Raw genomic sequence first — 22,955 nt, 5'->3', positions numbered from 1 at the left:
ACAATTTTTAAAAAGGGATTACACAAAGACTTGACCACTTCAACAGCCCTGCAGGAGGCAAGAACAGTATAAAAACATCAGAGAGTCCATAGAACCTGAACACCTTAAGAAGAAGCTTCTTCAAAAGAAAAGAGAATGGAACATAGATTGTTCCTTAAGCACACTTGGCTGAAAGTTCAGTAGTTGCTAGAGGGAGAATTGAAGTTAATATCTAAACTTCACTGCATGTTATTATACAGTCAACATCATTAGGATTGAATGGCTCATATATATTTCTCTTTCCACTTTTGTGGCTTTGGCTAGTGTCAATAATACTTTTATCTTGTGTCCATAAAATCTTGTACACTAACTGAGGCTGTGTTTGTTGGGAGGGGCTCCTAAACTTCCTAAAAATAACACTGAGTCTAGAAAGAACACAATTGATAACTTGTACAAAGTGTAGTGAGTGGACACAGTTGATGAGCAACACCCTAGAAGGTATTTCCTTAGCAAGGCTTACTCTTACCTACATGGGCCTCATGTCATGCATTTTTGAGGTATGACTGCTGATGGCCATAACCAACCCATGTCTTTGTTTAACTGTTAAGGCCTAACCTACAACACTGACAAGAAAATGATCTGAAATTTTGTATGACTTGTTGGAACCCATTTTTAAGGTTTTGGCAGAGTAAGATTCTTTGAATACATAAATATAGTATTTCATCTACATTATGAAAAATAAGTTTTTTTAAGTACTAGGGATCAAACCCAGGGCTTTGCATATGATAGGCAAGCACTCTACCTCTGAGGTACAACCCCATCCCTGGACATAATTTTAACATGCCAAATGTCTTCCCCTTCACTTGTTCTCCATTGCCAGTAATTCTAAGTAATCTTGATGCTTTAGAAATTTTCAAGTCTGTTTTATTTTTGCACAAATGAGTTCAGGCTCATTTACTCTGTTTCTTGGACATGTGAAATAATCTACCAACTTGTTTCAATCCCCAATGCTCCTCAAAGCTTCTTTTTGTAAGCTTTCTAAATCCAAATATATTTATTTCTTTCTCAAACTATAAAAATTCCAGGTCTTCTAATTGACCATGGAACAAAATCCAGAAATCTAAAAGTGGTTCTTAAAGTATGATTCCAAGACCAGCTATACCAATATCACCAGGGAATTTGTGAGGAAGGTAAATTCTTGCCTGTCCACCTCTAGCAGAATCAAACTTAGACTTTCAGAATCAAAATCTCTGGGGATATGGCCAAGTGAACTGTACTTTTCAAAGCTCTCTGGGGGATTCTGAGGCACACTCAAGTTTGAAAACCAGTGCTAGAGGACAGTACAGATAAATGATACTGTCTGCCTTGCTTCCCCCAGAATATCCTACTTCCCAAGCACATTGTGCCCTTTCACAATTCTGTTCTTTGGCACTTTCTGTGTCTGAAAGGTTATTCAACTCCCCCACTGTCTAGTCAGATCCTGCAAGGCACTTTAAATCCTTTTGGAATGAGTAGGATATAAATAAGAGTTTATTCATCCTTCAAAATCCAGCTCAAATATCACCTATGCTGCAAAGCTTCCTCTGACTTCCAAAGAGATTTAGTCATTCTTTCCTTCTGTGCTGTCACTATACCTAATATTCTGTGCTATAGTTATTATTTTTTCCTTCTTATCATGGAAGATGGGTTCTTGGTGGCCCACCCCAACGTGTCCTTCAAACTGCGGGGATCATAGACATTCCCAGTAAGAAATTATTGAGTAAGATTTTGCTTGGTGATTTAGCAGGTAAGGATATTATTATTCCTGGGCTTTTATCCTTTCCTTTCTTTTAACTGAAGATAAATCTTCTGAGAGACTTCCGCTTTTGTTCCTCTGAAACTGCTAACACCGGCTTGAGAATGTCATGAACTGATAAGACAATCAGCCAGATCAGTCACAGGAAGCCTAGGTAGACATCAAGAGAACACTTTAAGTCTCTAACTCATACCTAATAAGTGAAAAAAAATTTTTTTGATGTAACTCTAGAGTCAAGCTCAAATTCCTAAAATTTTCTCTGATCTTAGATTTTGTCCTGTTTCATGAGAACAGTTGAAAAAAACATTAAGTACGTAATATATTTTAGAAAACAATTCTATTTATATGTATGTGTGGCAAAAAAGTGATGGATTTGTTTGGTGGAAGTAATCGATATCAGTCTCGATTATATTTTCTATACTAGGAAATAAAGTCCCATTGGTAATAGAATATTCTGAATTTTCATTTTTCTTACATATTTAAATAAACTTAAATGGGATATTTTCTATTTATCTTATCATAATATACTATATAGTGTTAATTAGTATGGCTTCTAGACTTTCCTTTTCTCCCCTAAACCTTGTCACTTCCATCAAGACCCACTTCTCTGAGGCTAAATATGTAATGACTATCAGCATAAGAGGAGAAGGAGGCTGTAGATACCCCACTACCACCACCACCAAGAAGACAGGTATGTACTTAGTAAAGTCTGGAAAGGCATGTAAACATAACAATGGCAGATCAATGTTGGATGAGATCGAAACATCGCTCATGACAAGGGTACAGTTGGACTTGCAAGTTGTTCAAGAAGATTGGTTATTTTCACAATTAACTCAGTTCCTCAAGGAAGCCTTTAATTTGAAATATCTAGTTAAATACAACCAAGGAACAGAACTATGAGCTTTGGAAATGGCAAACCTATCAGAATCATTCTCCTTAAACCTGTCTTCCCAAGCCCTAAGCAGCCTCAGAAGCATTCATCACATCAGCTTTATAATGGAAGTTACTGTTCTTTTCTTGATGATTGGACTGCATTCCCCAAAAGTAGAAAATGTAACTAATTCATTTTTATCTTCTCAAAGGCATCTGGCAAGGCATATACCTTTGATATACTCTGAGGGGATAAACTGAAAATCCATTATTCAGAAAGAATTAGTTGCTAACACTGAAAAAAAAGTGTTATGCAGAATCTACATATTTAAATAATGTAGTTTAAGCAAGCCTGAAAAGGAAAGAGACTTGTCTTCTGTGAAATGCACCAAAAAGGGTCTTCAGACTACTTTCCTCACTAGCTGGAGAGCCCACTGAAGAACAGCACTGTGCTCCTGAGGCCACCATTTGAAGCAGCTCCTTTCCCACTTTCCTTTGCATAGCAGTAGTCTTTGAGGGATTCCTGGTGTATGTCTTTACTTGGTACAAAGTTTCCTGAAAATCTTAAGGCTTCTGGAGCCTATAAAATAAGCCTGATTCTAATTTTTGAGCCCAGAATCCTCAAATCTTGGCCCCCTCCCATGAAAGATATAAAAAGATGGCAAAGAAAGGCAAAAACATAGCAGGCCACCAAACCCAGACCAAAGGGACTACTAATTCTGCTTGAGGAACAATTTTCTGAGTAACAATATATCACAGTGAACTGAGTGTCACAGTTAGCTTCGTTATCCATGTAATGAAACATTTATTGTTATGGATGTACTTAAGTTTAATGGAAGGTAATGTTGCATATAGTACATAGAAATCTATAGCTATAAAATAGATGGTTCTTGGTAAATTACGCTCTAAACAATATCCCCATCTTCTCAAATTGTATTCCTTTCTGCCTGACACTTTTTCCATCATGTTCAAGATTGTCAAAAAGGCTTTCTAACCTCATGCTTTTGTACTCACCAACCACTCTCAAACCACTGTAATTTGCCCTTTACTGAAAGTTCTTTTCTTTGGCTACTTTTAAAAGAAATATCTAAGGGCTGCTCATGGGTCCTTCTCTTGATTTGAATCTTTGCTACCTTGGGGATTATTGTTCCTTTCTTCTTAAGCCCCGTCTTTGGACTTGTAGCGTAACAGTTTCTCTTGATCTCCACATAACACCTGAATTTACTCTTAATTTGAAAACTGATTCCACTACTTTCCCTATGTGGCCTTGTGTAAGTTATATGAACGCAAGTGTTGGCTGCACTGACCTTGGTAGCCTCTAGCCTGCCATGCTGTCGGTCCAGGTCGCAGTAGGCAATAGAAGTACCAGTAGAGACTAACTATGCCTGTTAATTTTGATTGCCAAATTGACTGGACTGAGAGGAATTAGAAAGAAAATGGTAAAGCACACTTCAGGGTGTATCAGTGAGGGTGTTTCCAGAGAACAGTGGCGTGTGTGTTAGTTAACTGAGTGAGGAAGATTCACCCTGGATGTGCACAGCACCATCCAATATTTGGGTGCCAGGACTGAATTAAAGAGCAGAAGAAGGGAGAAGCTTGCACACATACACACCTGTTCAACTTTTCTTCAATGGATGTATTGTTTTTTTCTGCTACTGTTGCCTACAAATATCATACTTCAGATCTTTCACCCCATGAACCTAGATTTTCTTCAAGGGGCTTTTCAGGCCTTTAGCCTCAGATTGGAGCTGTATCATTTGTCCTTCTGTTCTGCTTCTTGGATTGAGTAGCTACTGTTTTCTCTGGCTCTCCACTCTGTAGACAGTCTAGAGCCATTGTGGGACTATCCAGTCTCAGAGCATCAGGAACTAGTACGAGGGCTGGTAAAGAGCTAGAAACTTGATAAGCAGGAAGGAACTTTGCCCATGGAAGTATAGCTCTACTGCTAAAACTATAGAGAAAGTGGATTAGAAAGAGATAAGTTCCTTTATTATCTCTCACTTCTACTATCTTTCAATTTTCTGCTGGTGCCTCCCACCACTCAAGTCTAACTAGAAACTGACAACATGATGGAACCTGGCTGAAGCTCTAGAGGCTCACCTCCTGAGATGTCCAGCAAGGGAAGGAAGAATAGAGAATGAATTTGGATGGAGGACAGTGGAAAACAGTCATCACACAAGCATATTGATAATCATCTACTTCATACACTTGAAAATATTTGGTGTGCCAGGTATTCTAGGGAGCCAGGATACAAGAGTCTATAAGAGAGAAAATATGACCATTTTCATGGTGATTTTCATTCTACTGGAAACCAAGGGAGAGACAGGAGGCCAGGGTGCTAGAATGTGGTGGGGGTAAGGGGAGCAGGAGATGAGGTATGACGGGTAGGCAGAGGTGAGATCATAAAGGGCTTTGTAGGCCAAGCAAGAAGTTAGGCTTTTTTCCCTTACGCAGTATAATGGCTTTGGGCTGATGGTGGTAGGCTGATACATGTAGATAAAGACACATCTGGTCAAACTGTCAAATATAATTTTCACAGTATCTTGAAAAATAAATTACAGTGACACAAGAATGGAAGTGGCCCATTGTAGTTTGTATTCCCCTGGATGTGGCTCCCACAAGAAAAAGAGTCAGATGGTATTTTGAGTAGGGGTGGCATTATTTCAGATCAGAATGCACACCTGATCCATGAAGAGTGACCTATCTACAAATTGGCTAGAAGCCTACAGGTGATTTAAAGCTAAGGGCTCCACATCTGGGTAATATTTCTCTGAAATGTGGACTAGAAAATAATGACAGCATTAATTAGCTCTCATTATGAGAGTAGCTTAGGATAGAGAACAGAGACACAGTGAGAAAGAAAAAAAAGCAGCTTATCCTCTTTAGAGGTGGCTGGGTTCTAATAGCTACTCAAATATCCAAATAAATATTCTCATTTCTTCTTCTCACTTGGCAGCCTCTGAGTCTCAGAAGCACAAGAGTCTAGCAAGCACATTACTGTCTCCACGCTTCCCTCTTAGACCTCTTCTCATTCACATCACTCAAAAGTGACAGAGATCTTCCATGGTAATAAAATGCTCAAATTTCAATGGCTAGAAACAACCAAGGACATCACATGTCCATTATGAGGTGTTTAGGACTCTGTTCTGCATTCTTTCTCCTCCAGAACCATGACTGATAAGGCAAGGCCAAGATGGATCACCATGGCAAAGATGAAAAGTGTTCTGGAGGGTCTTTCACCAGCAATTAAATGCTATGCTCACAATTCATTGATAGAACATAGCTCAATCGAAACATAAGGAGACCAGGATATGCAATCCTACCATGTACATGAAAGAAAACAGGAAGCATTTAGCACACCTACCGCTATTTACTCATCCCTAACCACGGTTTTAACTGATGCCTATATACCAATGTCAAAATTTCTAGGAAAGAGGCCTCATTTTAACCTGGTATCTATATTTTCAACCACCTACTGCAACACAGAAGTATGTTGGCATCACAGACATCTCAAGGCTCTTGTACCAAGACAGACCCTTTCATCTTTCTGATGAAGTTTTTGCATTCTCTCTCTTGGTTAATGGCTCTCTTATCTATCTACTATTTCAAATAAGAAATTCAGACTGTCCTTCACTCCTTATCCTTCTCTTCTAACACCTAACCAGCCATGAAATCCATTGATACTTCTCCATGGTACTAAATCCAGGACTCTTACCCTATTTCAGCTCTATGTATTCTTGCCCAGGCAATTCTATTAGTCGTGTGGTTTTTCTGCCTTCATTTTTTCACCTATAAACTGCAATAATCTGTAAGCCAAGCAAATAGTTTCTTAAATAACCAATGAGCCCACTGTGAAAAAATTCAAGTCTAAAGAAGGAGACAGTGGTGTAATAAATGACAGACAATGGGACAAATGTGGTAACTGCTACACAGAAAGTAGGCTGAGAGAGGAAAGGAAATACCAAATTGGGTATAATGGTGATGAGAAGATAGTGTGGAAGGTAGGATGTTTCTAGAGAGGAAATGAAACTTCAGCTAAATGATGAGAGAGGAACTCTTGCTGACCCAGCAAACCTGGGAGCGAGGGGATTGAGGGGAACAGCATAAAGGACCAAGCAAGCACCTCATCAGCAAGAACCCAGAACATCCTGATCATTATTTGGCAAGCAACTGGGCATAAGCTTTTCTGTTGGGATAAGAAACCCAAAAGGAAGTCCAAGTCTATGGGAGATGATATTTTTGATTATGAATATCACCACATAGTTAACATATATTGAGTAACTATTTCAGACAGCAAGCTAATCGCCTTAGTGTATTATTTTATTTAATCCTCAACAATTCTATGAGGCAATGTTGTATTCATATCTTCATTTTTCAGTTTAAAAAGAAACACTGAGATTCAGATATTAGTAACTTTACCAGTTACACAGTAACTAACCCTCTTTTGCACCAAAGCCTAAGTTGGTACCTATCAAACCATGGTGAGTGTGAAGTACCTGACATTCCACTGGATGTGTCCAGGTTGCTACCACGGCCTGAGGAAAACTAATACTATCGGGACGAGAAGACGAAAAACAAGAGTTTGAGACGAGGCTGCACGACGCCTCAAGAAATCTCTGGAGAATCTGTTCCAATGCTAGCTCAGCGCCTGGCACTAATAAAAGACCTCTGGAGTGAGACGGGACATTCTGCCAAAGGTGGCTCTTCACATACAATTTAGCTGGCTCCTTCAATGATCAAGTTCTCCGAAACCCACTGGGAGATCTGACTGCCTGGGGAGGCAAATCCAAGGCGGGAAGACGGAGTGGAGGACAGCCAATCCTTGGAACAGACCAAGAATTTTTCATACCTTAACTTCGCCAAGACAGTTAAGGATGTGAGCGCCACAGAGCTGCTGTCCCCACGCTGAGGTAACTGCGGAAATCCCCGAAGAAACAGGGAGGTTCCTAGCAGCCGCCAGCGGACCGGGGTCTGGGGGCAAGGGCAGGGTCGCGCGTCTGACGCACACGCAAGCACGCGCGGGCAGTCTGGAAGGCCCGGGCGCGCGCTGCCTCTGGCCCGTCCTCCCTGGGGCTGTGCGTCACGAGGGCGGGGCCAGGGGCCGCGCGTCCCGCCCCCAGCGGCCCCGCCCCCTTGTGGCTAAAAGGGGCGGGCTCGGCCGGCTAGGGGTCCGGAGTTTCCTCTGTCTCCACTGCGGACTCCTGGACCTCCTCCGGGCCGGCCGTCTCCGCCCCCTGAGCAGCCGCTGGGAGTCGAGGCCGGGCGCCATGGAGGGCTGCTGTCTGGCGGGCGGGTCAGCCGGCTGAGGGCCCGCGCGTGCCGAGGCATGTGGATCCCGGGCGGGAGCCTGCTCCAGGCGCTGCCCCGGCTCCTGCAGCACGCCGCCCGCCCGAGCCGCGGCGACTGGCCTACCCGCTTGGCCCGGCCGCCGGCCGGGGGCGGGGGCGGGGGCGGGCTCGGGGGCGGGGCGAGCGCGGCAGCGGCGGCAGCGGCCTCGGGCGCCCTGCTCAGCGCCTATCTGGAGCGCCACGGTCCTCCCGCGGCCTCCGAGTCGCCGGCGCCAGGCGGGGCCTTGGCAGGCGGCCCCGGGGGCGGCGGCGGCGTGGTGGTCGGGGTGGCGGAGGTGAGAAGCTGGCGTTGCTGCTGCCTCGGCAGCACCTGTTGGTGCCGGAGCCTCGTGCTGGTGTGCGCGCTGGCCGCCCTGTGCTTTGCTTCCCTGGCCCTGGTCCGCCGCTATCTGCAGCATCTCCTGCTCTGGGTGGAGAGCCTCGACTCTCTGTTCGGCGTCTTGCTCTTCGTCGTGGGCTTCATTGTGGTCTCGTTCCCCTGCGGCTGGGGCTACATCGTGCTCAATGTGGCTGCCGGCTACCTGTACGGCTTCGTGCTGGGCATGGGTCTGATGGTGGTGGGCGTCCTCATCGGCACCTTCATCGCCCATGTGGTCTGCAAGCGGCTGCTCACCGCCTGGGTGGCCGCCAGGATCCAGAGCAGCGACAAGCTGAGCGCCGTCATTCGCGTGGTGGAGGGAGGAAGCGGCCTGAAGGTGGTGGCGCTGGCCAGACTGACCCCCATACCTTTTGGGCTTCAGAATGCAGTGTTTTCGGTAAGTGAGAACCCTGGCCTAAGCCCGTTTTTGAGAGGTCTTATGAGCACCCAGGGAGGGCGCTACTTCAGGTAAGTACCCTCAGAGGAGTGACACTGACAACAGGAATTATAGTTACTTTCCGTAGTACCCGAGAAATTCATCCTGCAGATTAGACAGATGTACTGTGGGTTCTGAACAGGAGATCTGGTAGAGAAAGAACTGCATCTTTTTTGGAATTAAGACATGATTAAAAAGGCGGCGACCTTTTAACTTGTCGGAGGCATGAATGAAAATGTCCATTTTTAACATCTGTCATTGTATTTTGGCAGCAGTTGGGGAGTATGGCTTCACATCCTCAACTTTCTTTCTTGTCTGCCTTAAGGTATCCAAGGCTTTGACTCAAGTTTTAGTGACGTGGGGCTGAAGGATGCATGAGCAATGGAGGGGATAGTTGTGGAGTGTTTTGGACTTTCCTAAATTTGTAACAGGACTTTTCTTCTTCAAATAATCTGCTGTTGTATGATATAAAGAAGAAAAGCCTTCTGTTTGTCTTTGCAGGGACTTTATCTTGAAACCATTGGGTCAATAAAACAAAATAGGACAGACGACCTTTTGGCAGTGAGCATGGATTTTCCTTCTTTATACTCATTCTCTGCACTCTTTTTGCATGCAAGTTCTGCTTTTTCTACATAGGTTTCTGTAGTTAGTGTACACCACTGTGCACCTGATTTAGCATAGAAACACTGCTAGCGACCAGACAATTTAGTTGGAAGAAAGGATTCTGATCTTTGCAAACTTCGTGACTTTGGAACAGATTAGTAAACCTATCTTCATTTCTGTAGTGACGGGGGTTAAACTAGATGATTGTGTTCTTCAAATTCAGTGATTCTAAAACAGACCTCCTATAAAGTCCCAGGAACACAGCCCTTCAACTTGAAACTGTTGAACTAAAGAGGTATCACAGTAATTTGGAATGGTCTCAGCCTTAAAATTGTATCTTCATAGCCCCATATAGTATGAAATACAAGCATGAACCATGATTCAACCTTGCATAATAATAGACCAGTTGCCCTAGGACTTGGAAAGAAGCTTGGAACTAAGGAACCTGTATAGATTCCTTCTGATAGCTTGCTTTGCCTTCCAGTATAACTTGTATCCTTGTGCCTTTTCTTGTCCACCTAGTATGTGCTGATTACTATGCTAGGCTCTTTCCAGATCTTATTTCTAGCCCTGCAGATGGTGGTTATGCAAATATAGACTATTTGTCTGCCACTGGTGCTCTGGAGTCCTGCTGTTTTAGAATCTGGTGACCTTGGTCAAGTTGCTTATTTTCTCTGCTTCAGTTTCTATTTGGGAAAGTAATGGTACCTACTTCATAGGGTATTGAGAAAATTACATAAAATGAATATATGTAACAGACCCTGGCTTAGCAAACAGTCACATCTTGGTTTTTGTTGTTGACTGTTGTTAGTTTTTACCCAAGGTCACCTCGGTAGTAAATAAATGGTAGAGTCGAACTTTGAACTGTGGTCTGATGGTGGGGTCTCTACCCATGGTGTTACTTCTTCTTGTATATTTAGTGCCTAATGCAGTCATGGTTATATAATAAAGACTCATTATATATTTATTGCTTGATAATATGGTAGATTCTTTTTGTTAATGTCTCTTACATATTAAATATGTAGGATATTGTATTTTGTACTTGGAAATAATTTAAGGTATTCCTGTACAGGTAGTTGAAACTAAGCTTGACAAAGGGCAGCTTTCAATTTGACATGTCGGGATCTGGAAAAAAGAAGGAAAAAAAGTAAAATGGTCTATTGAAGTAAGTGTTATTGCCACCATTTTCCTGAGAAAGAAATGGGACTCAACCATCCAGGAAATTACACAGAATCACACACCTACCAGGAGACAGACCTGAGTGTGGGGCCCTGAATCTGCTGATACCGTTCATCTTACAGTAAAATTCTTAGAACCATAAGCAGGGTTCGTTGTGAATCCTCTAGATATATTATTGTGTCTTGTTCAACTTGTTATTCTGAACTGTTTGCTTACAGAAGTAGCACTTCCAACTAAAACAGCCTACTGAATTCACCTGGGACATGTAAGAGAAAAGAAAATATAGTTGAGACAGATGTTAGTTTTAGACTTTCCCTTCTGCCATCTAGAACTTCATTTTATCTCTGTCTTCTCTACCTCATACTCTGGCTGCCCACAGCGGCCCCTTTCCAGACATATTTCTCTTGCTTTATACTTCCTCCCTATCTTTGAAATTGTCTTTTTGGGAAAAAAAATTCCGGTTGCAATTCATTTTCTCAATACTCACCATTAAAATAATTTATCTGGGCTTATATAAGAGAGGAAGTTAGGTATCATGGTCATGAGAAGCACAAGCTTTGGAAATACCCTTGCTTAGTCCTTATTCTAGTGTGGCCTTCTTAATTTCCTCTATGTAAAATACAGTAGACATAAGTATCAAACTAATGACTAATAGTCAATTCTTGATAATTGCTAGCTATTATTATTAGTTGGAGGTAGTTATATTTGTTTCAGAGGCAGGGGCTGATTGTAGAAGATGACTATATAGAAAAAAGAAAAGGACTTCCTTTGCTTATCTCTTCTTAACCGTAAGTCTTTCCCTGTCTAATGTATGCTAGAAAGGAATAAGCAAGCTGACACTGCACTTTTGAAATTCTCAAAAGTCCTAACACTTTATAGTAGTAATTCTTTTTTTTTTTTTTTTTCTCATTCTGGGGATCGAGCTCAGGACTTTGTGCACAAGTCTTGGTGCCCATTGACAAATTTTGAAACACTTTATGTGTTTCAAGTACTGTTCTCATCCAAACACAAATCTAGGATAACATTACTTTCTTATTGCATTAGTCAGGATAGGCTAAATTATGCCACAGTAACAACCATCAAATCTCAGTGGACTAAAAACCAATGTTTGATTTATTCAGCTTGTCACAAGTCCAGGTCAGTCTTAATTTGGGAGAAGGTAGGAAGGGTCCTCTGATTTATGTCAGTTTTATCTGAGATTCAAGCTGACAAAGTCACTGTCTTGAACTTGGTTCCTGTGACATGGAGAATTGCTTTCCAGCTTTTAAAGTTTCCACATGTAAGTAATCTCATTTTTTACTAGCATGAACAAGTTACATGGCCACAAGGAACCTCAAAAGACTTGTAAGCGTGCCATGAAGGAGAGAGTACTAGAGCATCTGGTGGACTACCATCTGCTTCATCTCTGTGTCTGAGCATCATCCAAGTCCTGTGGATTCTGCCTCTTAAACACTTCAGTCTAACTCACTAGCAATCTTGGTACTCTCCTACATGAAATCCTCAGATGGATTTTCTTTTTTCCTTGGGATGAATTGCAGACATTCTTGGGCTTACCACTGTGGCCTGTCTCTTGCAAGCTATGATTATATGTGTCCTTTAATGTGTTCATTTATTTAGTCCTCAGCACTCTAAGAGGTAGACCGGATATTTCTTATTTAACTATAGCAAATAAAAATCCATCTGTAGCCTTGAAACTTTAGGTTCTTGTTTTTATCAATTGCTACCAAAAGAAGTATTAGGTGAAATAAGAAGGGATTGGTTGATATAGATGTAAGGAATGAAATCCTAAAAGAGTAAAGCCTTCTAGAAGAAACATGTTGATAAAGTTGAAAGTAGAAAACATTCGCAAGAATAACATCTCATTTTGCATTTAGTAAACATTAAAATTTCCTTACAAGATACATGCTATGATGTCCCTTGGAGACTTCAAAATTACTTCCTGTAAAGTGTCTTTGATCCACAAATATTACATGATAATTAGTTGTTATGGGCAGCAGATTTCCTCCTGTGCTAGAAACTTCCAAGAATCTGAGTCAATTGTTGTTAGCTTGCTGTACAGGAAATCATAAAAATCATTCTTTTTCGCTTTGGTTAAAGAAAAACTTAAAAGTCAAAGACTGGTGAATTCCTTCTGTTAAGCACATGAAATATTCCACATGAAAAATTCTGTTTTCCGTCATTCTTAAATCTTTGAAACCTAAAGCACAGTTTAGAAGATCCTGTCATTCATATGTTGTATACTATAATACTTCCCAACTTGTGGAGCAAATTTACATACATGATATCCCTTAATAATCACAACAGTTTCCAATAGGAGCCAATCCTAAGAAGCATATATACGGAACAAATACTGCAAACTTGGTTCTAACATTTACTTTGTCATGTTGCGGTAGTTTATAGTTGCTCTTTTGAACCACACGTTTTGTTGATAACACCTGCTGCAAAGCTAGGATTTAAAAAGAGAAAACATAGTTTGGTCATTATTTACTATTTGTTTCTTCTTACCCTCTGCATTCCAAAGTGAACACCTGAAGCTAAAAATTTTTTTTAAATTAACAAATATGTGTGTTGCTCATACTAAGTGCCAGGCACTGTCCTGTAATGCCCACATTACACGTTTAATGGTGACACCAGCCCTAATCTTCACCATGTAGCTGAGGCAGTTGAGGCACAAAGTAGTGAATAACTTGCCCAAGGTCACAGTTTTAAATGGTTAGAGTTATTCATTTACCTGTGTTACTAGTGTTAGTCTGAGAAGAACTGGGTTTCTCAGACATCTGGTTTCACTTGTCCTGGACTGCATTGTGTGTTACACACACATTGTGGAGGACCTCCCACATGTTGGACTCTGCAGGGTTCTACACAGCTGAGTTAGCTGTCATCCCAGGATGTTACAGCAGGGCTTAGCAAACTGCTGCCCAATTTTGTGTGGCATACAAGATAAAAATAGTTTTTCGACTTTTTGATGGCTAGGAAAAAATATCAAAATAATATTTCATGTGCATTAGAATTTTTTATGTGCATTAGAATTTCATGAAAGTCAAATTTCAGCATATGAAAATCTTATTATTTCAATACAGCATTGCTCATTCATGTTTGTGCTGTCAGTGGTCACTTTTAAACTAAAAAGGAAAAACTGAGTAGTTGGGACAGATCCAAAGCTTCTAAAACCTGCCTAGCACTTCACAGAAAAACTTTGCCTACTTTTTCATTAACGTCACTGCAACAAAATAGCCCCCAGGCATGAGTGCCTGCAGTTGTAGGAAGAGAACCTGAAATCCTCACCTATAAGGTGTGATCACAAAGTACAGTGAATGTTTAAATTAAGAATAAATCCCCCCAGACTACTCCTTACTTTGAATACACTTCTCCCATCGTTCTTGTCACTTTATGAAGCAGTTCTGGAAGTCTTGTTGTAGTCTTTGGGTAGTGGGACAGAAATTTGAGAAAATGATACTGACTGAAATATTAACAGTGAACGATGTCATGATTCAAAGCATGTATAACTATTGAATAAATTTTCTTAAGAGTTTAAATTACAAGGGCCGGGGATTTAGCTCAGTGGTTTCACCGCCTGCTGCGCAAGCACAAGGACCTGAGTTCAATTGCTGGTACCAAAAAAAAAAGAGTTTAAATTACTAAGAAAAACTACTTTCAGTAATTTAAATCACAGTGGAACTGAAATGTGTTATCATTAAATAAGTATTTGACAAGTGATTCTGAGGCCACAAATATGCCGATGTGTTAGTCTGAACTCTGGGAACTTCTGGTTCTGTCTCACAACTGATAGCCACAGTCAAGTCATTTAATGAGTCTGGCCTCCAGTATCATTTGTAAAATGAGAGGAGTTAGGCTTTTGCTCTTAAAAAGATAAATGTTCTGAGCAACAATTTAATATTACATTTTCTTTTCTGAAACATTTTAGTGATAGCATGTTTTATAAAAATATTTTCTCATTTTATGAAATTCCTAATCTGTGTAGGTATAGTTGTAGATTCAGATAAAGATAACTTGCCATAATATGCATCAATGCACCAGGGAGTCAAATGATTATTTCTTCCTGTTATTAAAGTGTACTGATTCCCTAGCATGGTTACGATTCATGCAGAACAGAAAGACAGAGACAGTTGGTATTGGAGGAACATAGATACAAATCCAGTTTGAAAGATTGAGAAGACAACAGATTTACAGATGCCCATCGTCTTGGGCCACAGCCTCAGACCTCACAAAGCCACTGAATATATGAGACCAAGACAATTCTTTGAACCAGTTTCCCTCTCTTTCTGCCTTTTTTGTTATCAGCTTCTGTGGTTTTCCTGTGTCACATGTAGGCTTGTGAGTCACAGATGTTTATCTTGCCCCTATTGTCATAGCAATATATTTGCAGTGTTTTAATATCCCTTCCTAGATTAAAATGATCTTTGAAAGTGAAGAGGTATTACTAAGCTTATTTTAATAATATCTGTTTACAAAATAAGTGTTCATTGTAAAGACTGAAAAGCGTAGAAAGTTCAAAGAAGGTAATCATTAACATTTCAGTGTTTATTTTTCTAAGTTTTTGCATTTATTAGTATATATTTTTCTTTTATAACATTGTGAGTTAATGTTATAAATAATTTTTGTGACTTTATTTAATGTAATGAACATTTTACCATATAAGCTATAATATAACTTTTAATGTCCACAGAGTCAGCTATACTTTTCTATCTTTGCATATTTTTATTCCTGATTAAAGCTGGTCATTTTGTATAAAAGACATTTGATAAAGTTGTATTGAATGAGTAAATATAATAACCCTGTATAAAGAGTTTTTCAACTTTTGTTCTAGAGATTATACACATTAAGATGTGCATAACCACCTAGAAGATTTACTCTGTGTGTGTGTGTGTGTGTGTGTGTGTGTGTGTGTGTGTAGGAGATTCTCAAAGAATCATTGACTCTCAAATTATTTGGGAGCCATTAAAATCAGGTTCTGATTTAGAGACATTGAATTGATGAAGATGTTTGTATATATGAAGATGATTTTTGCATTACAAGTGGATATATTGATGGAAACATTGGTATTAATGGAATCCTCTTTGCCCCAACACCTTCTTCAGCTGTTGGTTCTGCCTTACTCTTTTTCTATGCAGCAAGATTTTTCCCAGAACTCTCAGGACTTCCACTGAACCAGTGTCTTAGCCTTAGCATTAGGTTCACCACACAGGTTACTTTTAGTTTTCATTCAATATTCATTCAGTAGGTAACTGGAAGTTGCTTACTGTGGTCACACTGTTATTCTAGGTGCTAGAGATACATAATAGTGAACAGAGCATAGTCCATCCCTCGAGGCAGTAGCAGTCCAGTGAGTAACATTTTGCTAATAGAGTTCATTTCCAATTTTTTTTCCTTAAATTATTTTATTGGTACATTTTAGGTAAACAATACATTTACGTTTATCATTGAGTGCTTGTACCTGTACATGAGATATCTTGGTTCTTATTTTTTTCCCCATTACCTGTGTGCCCTTCACCCACTCCGCCCTTCACCCCCTCCACCTTTCACCCCCTCCACCCTTCCCTGTTTACATAGACTTTGTTTCCATTTTTTTTCTTTTCTCATAATTTTTCCTTTCCTCCCCTTTCCTTTCCTCTTCCCCTCCTACCACCCCTACCCCTTTGAACCTTTTCTTCCTATTTCAAACTATCAATTATTCATTTTAAACATTTTAATTCTTATTTACACTTTCAGTTTCTCACATCAGAGAAACTATTAGGTATTTACACGTGTTTGTCCTATTTATTTCACTTATGACTATGGCCTCAGTGTGCATCCATTCAGCTATAAATGTCTCTAGTTTCTCGTTCTTTATGGCTGAGTAGTACTCCATTTTATTAAAAAAACCACATCATCTTTATCCAGTTTGCAGTTGATGGGCACTTGGGCTGTTTCCAAGCTTTCGCTGTTACAAACTGTGCTGCTATAAACATGGGTACACATACATCGCTGTGGTATGATTCTTTTAATTCTTTTGGGAAGATACCCAGCAGGGGACTAGCTGGGTCAACTGGGACGTCTAGCCCTAGTTCTTTGAGGTATCTCCATATTCATTTTCACACTGGTTTCACCAGTCTGCACTCTGACCAACAATGGAGAAGGGTTCCTTTCTCCCCACACCCTGCCAGCATTTGTTATTGGTTGATTTCTTGACAACAGCCATTCTTTCTGGGGTGAGGTGGAATCTCAGTGTTGTTTTCATCTCCATCTCTCAAATGATGAGTGATGTTGAACATTTTTTCATATATTTGTTTGCTGCTTTTACTTCCTTGTCTGAGAATGTCTGTTCATTTCAGATGCCCATTTTTGAATTGGGTCTTTGAATTTGGGGGATCTGATTTTTTTCAGTTCTTTATATATTCTAGATAGTAGTCCTTTGTCTGAGGTACAAAACTTTTTGCTAAAATTTTTTTCCCATATTATAGGTTGTCTCTTAGCTCTGTTGGTGATTTCTTTTGCAGTGCAGAAGCTTTTTAATAAGATGAGATCCCAATTGTTGATTCTTTGTGCTAGTTCCCGTGCTACTGAGGTTTTGTTCATGCAGTCTTTTCCTATGCCAATGTCTTCAAGAGTTCTACCTAACTTATCTTCCAGCAAGTTTAGTGTTTCTGTCTTAATATTTAGATCTTTAATCCACTTCGATCTTAGTTTAGTGGATGGTGATAGGTATGGGTCTAGTTTCAATCTCTGACAAGTTGAAATCCAGTTTTTCCAACACCATTTATTAAATAGGCTATCTTTCCTCCAATGATGGTGGTTGGGTCCTTTGTCAAAGATGAGGTGACTGAGCATGTCTGGAGTTGTTTCTGCATCTTCTAATCTATTCCACTGATCCTTGGGTCTGTTTCTTTGCCAGTACCATGCTGTTTTATCACAGTAGCTTTGTAGTATAGTTTCAAGTTGGGGATTGTGATACCCCCAGCCATGTCTCTGTTGCCTAGAATTGGTTTTGCTATTCTAGGTCTCTTCTAGTTCCAAATAAATTTTTGGATTGTTTTCTCTAGTTCTGTGAAGTTGGAATTTTATTGTTGGAATTTCAATCGGCATTGCATTAAATCTATATAGTAGTTTTGGAAGTATGGCCATTTTCACTATATTGGTTCTTCCTACGGAGGAACAAAGGATGTTTTTACATTTTTCTTACATCCTCCTTGTTCTCCTTTTTTAGAGTGGTGTAGTTTTCAGCGTAGAGGTCTTTTGCTTCCTTTGTTAGACTGATTCCTAGAGATTTCATTTTTTTGGATGCTATTGTAAAAGGAATTGTTTCCCTAATTTCTCTCTCAGTGAGTCTGCTATTTGTGTATAAGAAGGCTGGTTTTTTTTTGAGTGTTGACCTTATATCCAGCTACTTTACAGAATCTGTCAATTATGTCTAGAAGTCTTTTGGCAGAGTTTTTTGCATCTTCTATATAAAGTATCATATCATCAGCAAGTAATGACAGTTTATCTTCTTCCTTTCCTATCTTTATTCCTTTTATTTCTTTCTCTTTTCTAATTGCTATGGCTGATGTTTCCAGAACTATATTGAGTGGTGATAGTGGGCATCCTTGTCTTGTTCCTGATTTTAGCATGAAAGTTTTCAGTTTTTGACAATTTAGTGTGATGTTGGCTGTTGGTTTTTCATAGATAGCCTTAATCAGGTTGAGATATCTACCTTCTATTCCAATTTTCTGTAGGGTTTTTATCATGAATGGGTGTTGGATTTTGTTGAATGCCTTTTCTCTATCTACTGAGATGATCATATGGTTTTTGTCCTTGAGTCTGTTAATATAGTGTATTACATTTATTGATTTATGTATGTTGAAACATCTTTGCATCCCTGGGATAAATCCAACTTGGTCATGGTGTATGATCTTCTTCATGACCCTTTGTATTCTGTTTGCCAGTATCTTGTTGAGGATTTTTGCCTCTATGTTCATTAGGGAGGTTGGCCCTTTCCCTGAGTTTGGAATCAAACTAACACTTGCTTCCAGGAATGAATTTGGAAGCCTTGCTTCCCTTTCAGTTTCCTTGATGAATTTAAAGAGTAATGGTTATAGTTCTTTAAATGTCTTGTAGAAATGTCTTTAAATGTCGTAAAGCCATCAGGACCTGGGTTTTTCCTTGTTGGTAAATTTTTTATTATATTTTCAATTTCACTCATTGTAATTGGGATGTTTAGAATTTCTATATCTTCTTCATTTAACCTTGGCAATTTATATGTATCTAGAAATCTGTCCATTTCTTCTGTGTTTTGCATTTTATTAGAGTACAGGTTCTCGAAGTAGGTATTGATGATCCTCTGGATTTCTGCTGGGTCTGTTGTGACTTCACCTTTTTCGTTCTTAATTGTATGGATTTGAGCCTTTTCTTTCCTTTTTTTAATAAGGTTGGCTAAAGGTTTATCGACTTTATTCTTTTGAAAAACCAACCCTGTGATTCATTAATTTTCTGTATCATTCTCTTAGTCTCCATTGCATTGATTTCTGCTCGGATCCTTATAATTTCCTATCTTGTACAAGCTTTGGGTTTGTTGTGCTCTTCTTTTTCTAGGAGTTTGAGGTTCTGCATTAGGTTATTTATCTGAGTTTTCTCTGTTTTCCTAATATGGGCATTCACTGCTATGAATTTCCCACATAGAACTGCTTTCGTTGTGTCCCATAGATTCCTGTATGTGGTACTGGCATTATCATTTACTTGTAGAAACTGTCTAATTTCTTCTTTAATTTCCTCTGTCACCCATTGGTTGTTCAGGAGAGTGTTATTCAATTTCCATGTGTTTGTGGGACTTTTGCGGTTTCTTATGTTATTGATCTCTAATTTTATTGCACTATGGTTTGATGATATACAGGGGGTAACTTCAGTTTTTTTGCATTTACTTAGATATGTCCTGTGAGCTAGCATGTGGTCTATTCTGGAGAATGACCCATGTGTAGACGAAAAGAATGTATATTCTGATTTTGTGGGGTGGAACACTCTGTAAGCATCTATTAAGTCCATTTGTTCAATAGCTTCGTTCAATTCTAGAATTTCATGGTTAATTTTTTGTCTAGATGATCTATTTGTGATAGTGGAGTATTGAGGTCCCCCCCACAAATGTGTTAGTGCTTATTTGGTTTTTCCTGTCCATTAATACTTGTTTTGTATAGTTGGGGGCATTCATGTTTGGTGCATATATATTTAGGATTGTCATCCCTTCCTCTTTGATTGTTCCCTTCAGAAGGATGTAGTGACCATCTTTGTCTCTCTTAATTAGTTTTGGTTTGAAATCCATTTTGTCTGCAAATGAGATTGCTATGCCTGCTTTTTTCTGGATTCCTGTCGCGTGGAGAACTGTTTTCCATCCTTTTACTTTCAGTGTATGAATTTCCTTTTGAGTTAGGTGTATTTCTTGTATATAGCATATTGCTGGATTTTGCTTCTTAATCCATTCTATTTCTTTTGATTGGTGAATTGAGCCCATTAACATTGATAGTTATAATTGGTACATATTTACTCATCTTTGTCATGATGTTTTACTGTTGTTGGGTCTTTCATTTCTTATTTTTTCTCCCTTTCCCTTTAGTGTCTTACCTTGCCTAGTCACTTCTCTCTGTTGGGCCTCATGGAGTTGTGACCTTCATTGTTTTTTTCTAGAATATTGCTTAGAATTGTTTGGAGTGCTGGTTTGGTGTTCATGAAATTTCTCAGGTGTTCTTTGTCATGAAAGTATCTAATTTCCCCATCAATTTTGAAAGATAATTTTGCAGGATACAACAATCTAGGTTGGAAGTTATTTTCTTTTAGGGCTTGAAATACTTCACTCCAGGATCTTCTGTGATTCTGATGTTTCTTTTCTCTAATTGCCTGTAGGATTTTGTTCTTCTATTAGGTTTCTGGGATCTTGACTATTACATGTCTAGGTGTAGATTCTTTTTGATCATGTCCACTTCTCCATCTCTGTCTGGGAAGTTTTCTTCTATTACTTCTGTGAACAGTTTTTTTATGTCAATTGTAGTTTCTCCTGTTTTTTCATGGACGCCTGTCTTATGTTATTCTTCTTTGCATTATCTAGCAGCTGCTGGATTGATTTCTCATGGTCCCTTACTATTTTTAAGAAATTTCCGTTTTCATGGTCCTTAACCGCAATCCTGTCTTCTATATCTGATATTCTATCTTCAGATTCCCTTAATCTCTTCTGCGTGCTTTCAGTGGAGTTTTTAATCTCCTGAATATCTGTTTGAATCTGTTTCATGGATTCCATTTCTTATGTTGGGAGGTCATGGTTTCCATTTCTTTATTATGCTGAGGATTCATGGCTTCCAGTGTATTTATGAGCTCATTTATTTTTATATCTGTTTCTGTTCTAGAGCCTCTAATCATGTCTTTCACTCTGCTTACCATCTCTGTAGTTATTTGGGAGATTATTTCTGTTTTGAATTTTTCTAGAGCCTCATTCATCTGTTTTGTTACTTCCTGTGCTATCAGTGCAGGGTGTCCAGGTGGTTGATTATCAGACTTTTCCACCTCGTTTCCCCCAGAATTTGCCTTTTGTTGGGTGGAAGTCTGAATTTGTGCCTTACTTAAATGTCTTCTCATTTTTGTTTTTGGTACTATCCTTGGTTTAGTTCCTGGGTTGGTACTTTGCAGTTGCTTATTGTAAGTATCTTTGTTGATGTATTTAGAACCCTTCTGGAATGATTGCTTCTCAGAGTGTCTTCCAGATATAGCCGGTCTTTAGGTTTTGAGTCTCTAATGGCTCTGAGGCTGTTTCATTTTCATTAAAGCAGGAAGGACAACTGATTAGATCAATCACAACACCTTAGCCCAAGTGATACATTCAGCAACACAATAGCATCAAGTACCTCTTAGAAAATGTCCATTTGTGGTAGTTATTAATCTATCACCTTTAACTGTGTGAATTAGATCAAAATCAAGGACCAACCCAACATATGTTTATAGTGAATAAACTCTTTAATATAGCAACTTTACCCTTTGGAATGGGGACTTAGAAGGAGTGGGAGAGGGAGGAATAGGTGAATAGGTAAGTAGAAGGATAGGGGAAGGTTAGCAGTGAGGCCTGAGGACACAGGTTTGAGAAGGAAAGAAAAGTAAAGAAGAAATACGAATTAGGGCCAGAACAGGAACACAAAGGGATATGAAGAACAATGTGGGGCAGGAAGGGAGCAAGGGAGAGAGAGAAAGAAAAGAGAAAAGAAAGAAAAAGAGAAAAATAAAAATTTTAAAAGAGTAGAAAAAGAAGAAAAAAATTTAAAATAAGAGCAAAAAAAGTGGTAATTTTGAAAATAACAAACAAAAGATAAAAGTGAAGGGACTCCTTCAGGGTGTCTCTGCTGTCACAATAGACAACTTGGGCAGCAGTGTGCAGTTATAAGTCAATGAGTCACAGTAAGCCAGTCACAGACCCGTGAGATTGAAGCAGATTTCTGGTTGCAAGTCCCAAGTTGAGGTCCCTGACCTCCTGCAGGGTTGAACCCTGCAAGGTTCTATTGCAGGTTCCAGCTGCCTTTTCCTTGAAGATAGTCCAGGGTCCGATGGGAGGTAGTGATTCCTCCAACTTACCAAGTATGGTGGTCTGGTGTGCCTTTATTGCAGAGATTCTCTTCACTTTTCCAGTGGGCTTCAGTTTTCATCGGGGAGCCTGATAGAGGCCCTCTCTCTGTTGTTCACTTCTGCAGCTCAGGACAGTGGGCTTTATGTCCCCCTGTGCCTCTGTAGTGTGGAACCAGGTAGCTGCACAGCCAACAGGCCAGAGGCGGGGGGTGGGGTGGGGGAGTGGCTCTGTTGTTGCAGGCGCCCGGGCAGCTCCGCGGTTGGCTGGTGGGCATGCCTGGAGGGTCCTTACTGGCTCCTGTTCGCAAGTGGGCATGGCCTTCTGGACAGAGCTGGGCTCAGTCAGCCCCGGGCTCTCTGCCCGCATGGCTCCGCAGGCGGCTGGTGGGCCCATCTCCAGTTTTAATGCCTTTTCTGTGTAAAAGGTAGGGGTGCTCTCAGTTTCTGAATAACCAATTACAAATAGATTTGTCAGCTCTACCTGTTTAAAAACTAGCAGCTATTGTTAGTCTCCACATTTATTAGCAAAACAATTTTGATGTTGATACATTTTACCTCCAATCAGCATATATTTAGCACCTAACATTTGGTATGAACATTATGCTAAGATCTAGGAACTTAAGAACAAGATGGAGAGGTTTCTTGTTTCATAGAATTGTAGTCTGGCTGAGGAGCAAACAGAGGGTGAGATCTTCAGGCACAGTGTTATATCCCAGACCTTGAAAGTACTTCTTAGGCAGGCTCAGGACATCAGGGAAGGTTTCTTAGAGGAAACGATGACTGATTAGTGAAAGACAGTTGCCGAAGTAAGAGGGGTAG

The 22,955-nt window shown here is 39.9% G+C and overlaps 2 protein-coding genes across 9 annotated transcripts in view; one reads left to right on the top strand and one right to left on the bottom strand.

Moving 5' to 3' along the window:
- Necab1 (N-terminal EF-hand calcium binding protein 1) overlaps window positions 1-7,723 on the bottom strand; it is a 272,176-nt gene extending 264,453 nt beyond the window's left edge. The window contains exon 1 of one of the 6 annotated variants that reach the window (XM_087190575.1): window positions 7,494-7,723. The gene's annotated coding sequence lies outside the window, so the exon portion shown is untranslated. The remainder of the gene's footprint in view (window positions 1-7,493) is intronic. The other 5 variants (XM_087190576.1, XM_087190573.1, XM_087190572.1 and 2 more) reach the window with 5 other exon arrangements.
- A 54-nt stretch (window positions 7,724-7,777) lies between these two features.
- Tmem64 (transmembrane protein 64) overlaps window positions 7,778-22,955 on the top strand; it is a 50,193-nt gene continuing 35,015 nt past the window's right edge. For 2 of the 3 annotated variants that reach the window (XM_087190579.1, XM_087190578.1), the window contains exon 1: window positions 7,778-8,747. In XM_087190579.1, coding sequence (XP_087046705.1) covers window positions 7,971-8,747 — 777 coding nt within the window. In that variant the 5' untranslated portion in view covers window positions 7,778-7,970. The remainder of the gene's footprint in view (window positions 8,748-22,955) is intronic. The other variant, XM_021255939.2, reaches the window with a different exon arrangement.

Source organism: Heterocephalus glaber, unplaced genomic scaffold (assembly GCF_053883595.1).
Source record: "Heterocephalus glaber isolate CG9 unplaced genomic scaffold, H.glaber_assembly_v1.0 deba00001553, whole genome shotgun sequence".
NCBI lineage: Eukaryota > Metazoa > Chordata > Mammalia > Rodentia > Bathyergidae > Heterocephalus > Heterocephalus glaber.
This window is presented reverse-complemented; position numbering and strand designations above follow the sequence as displayed.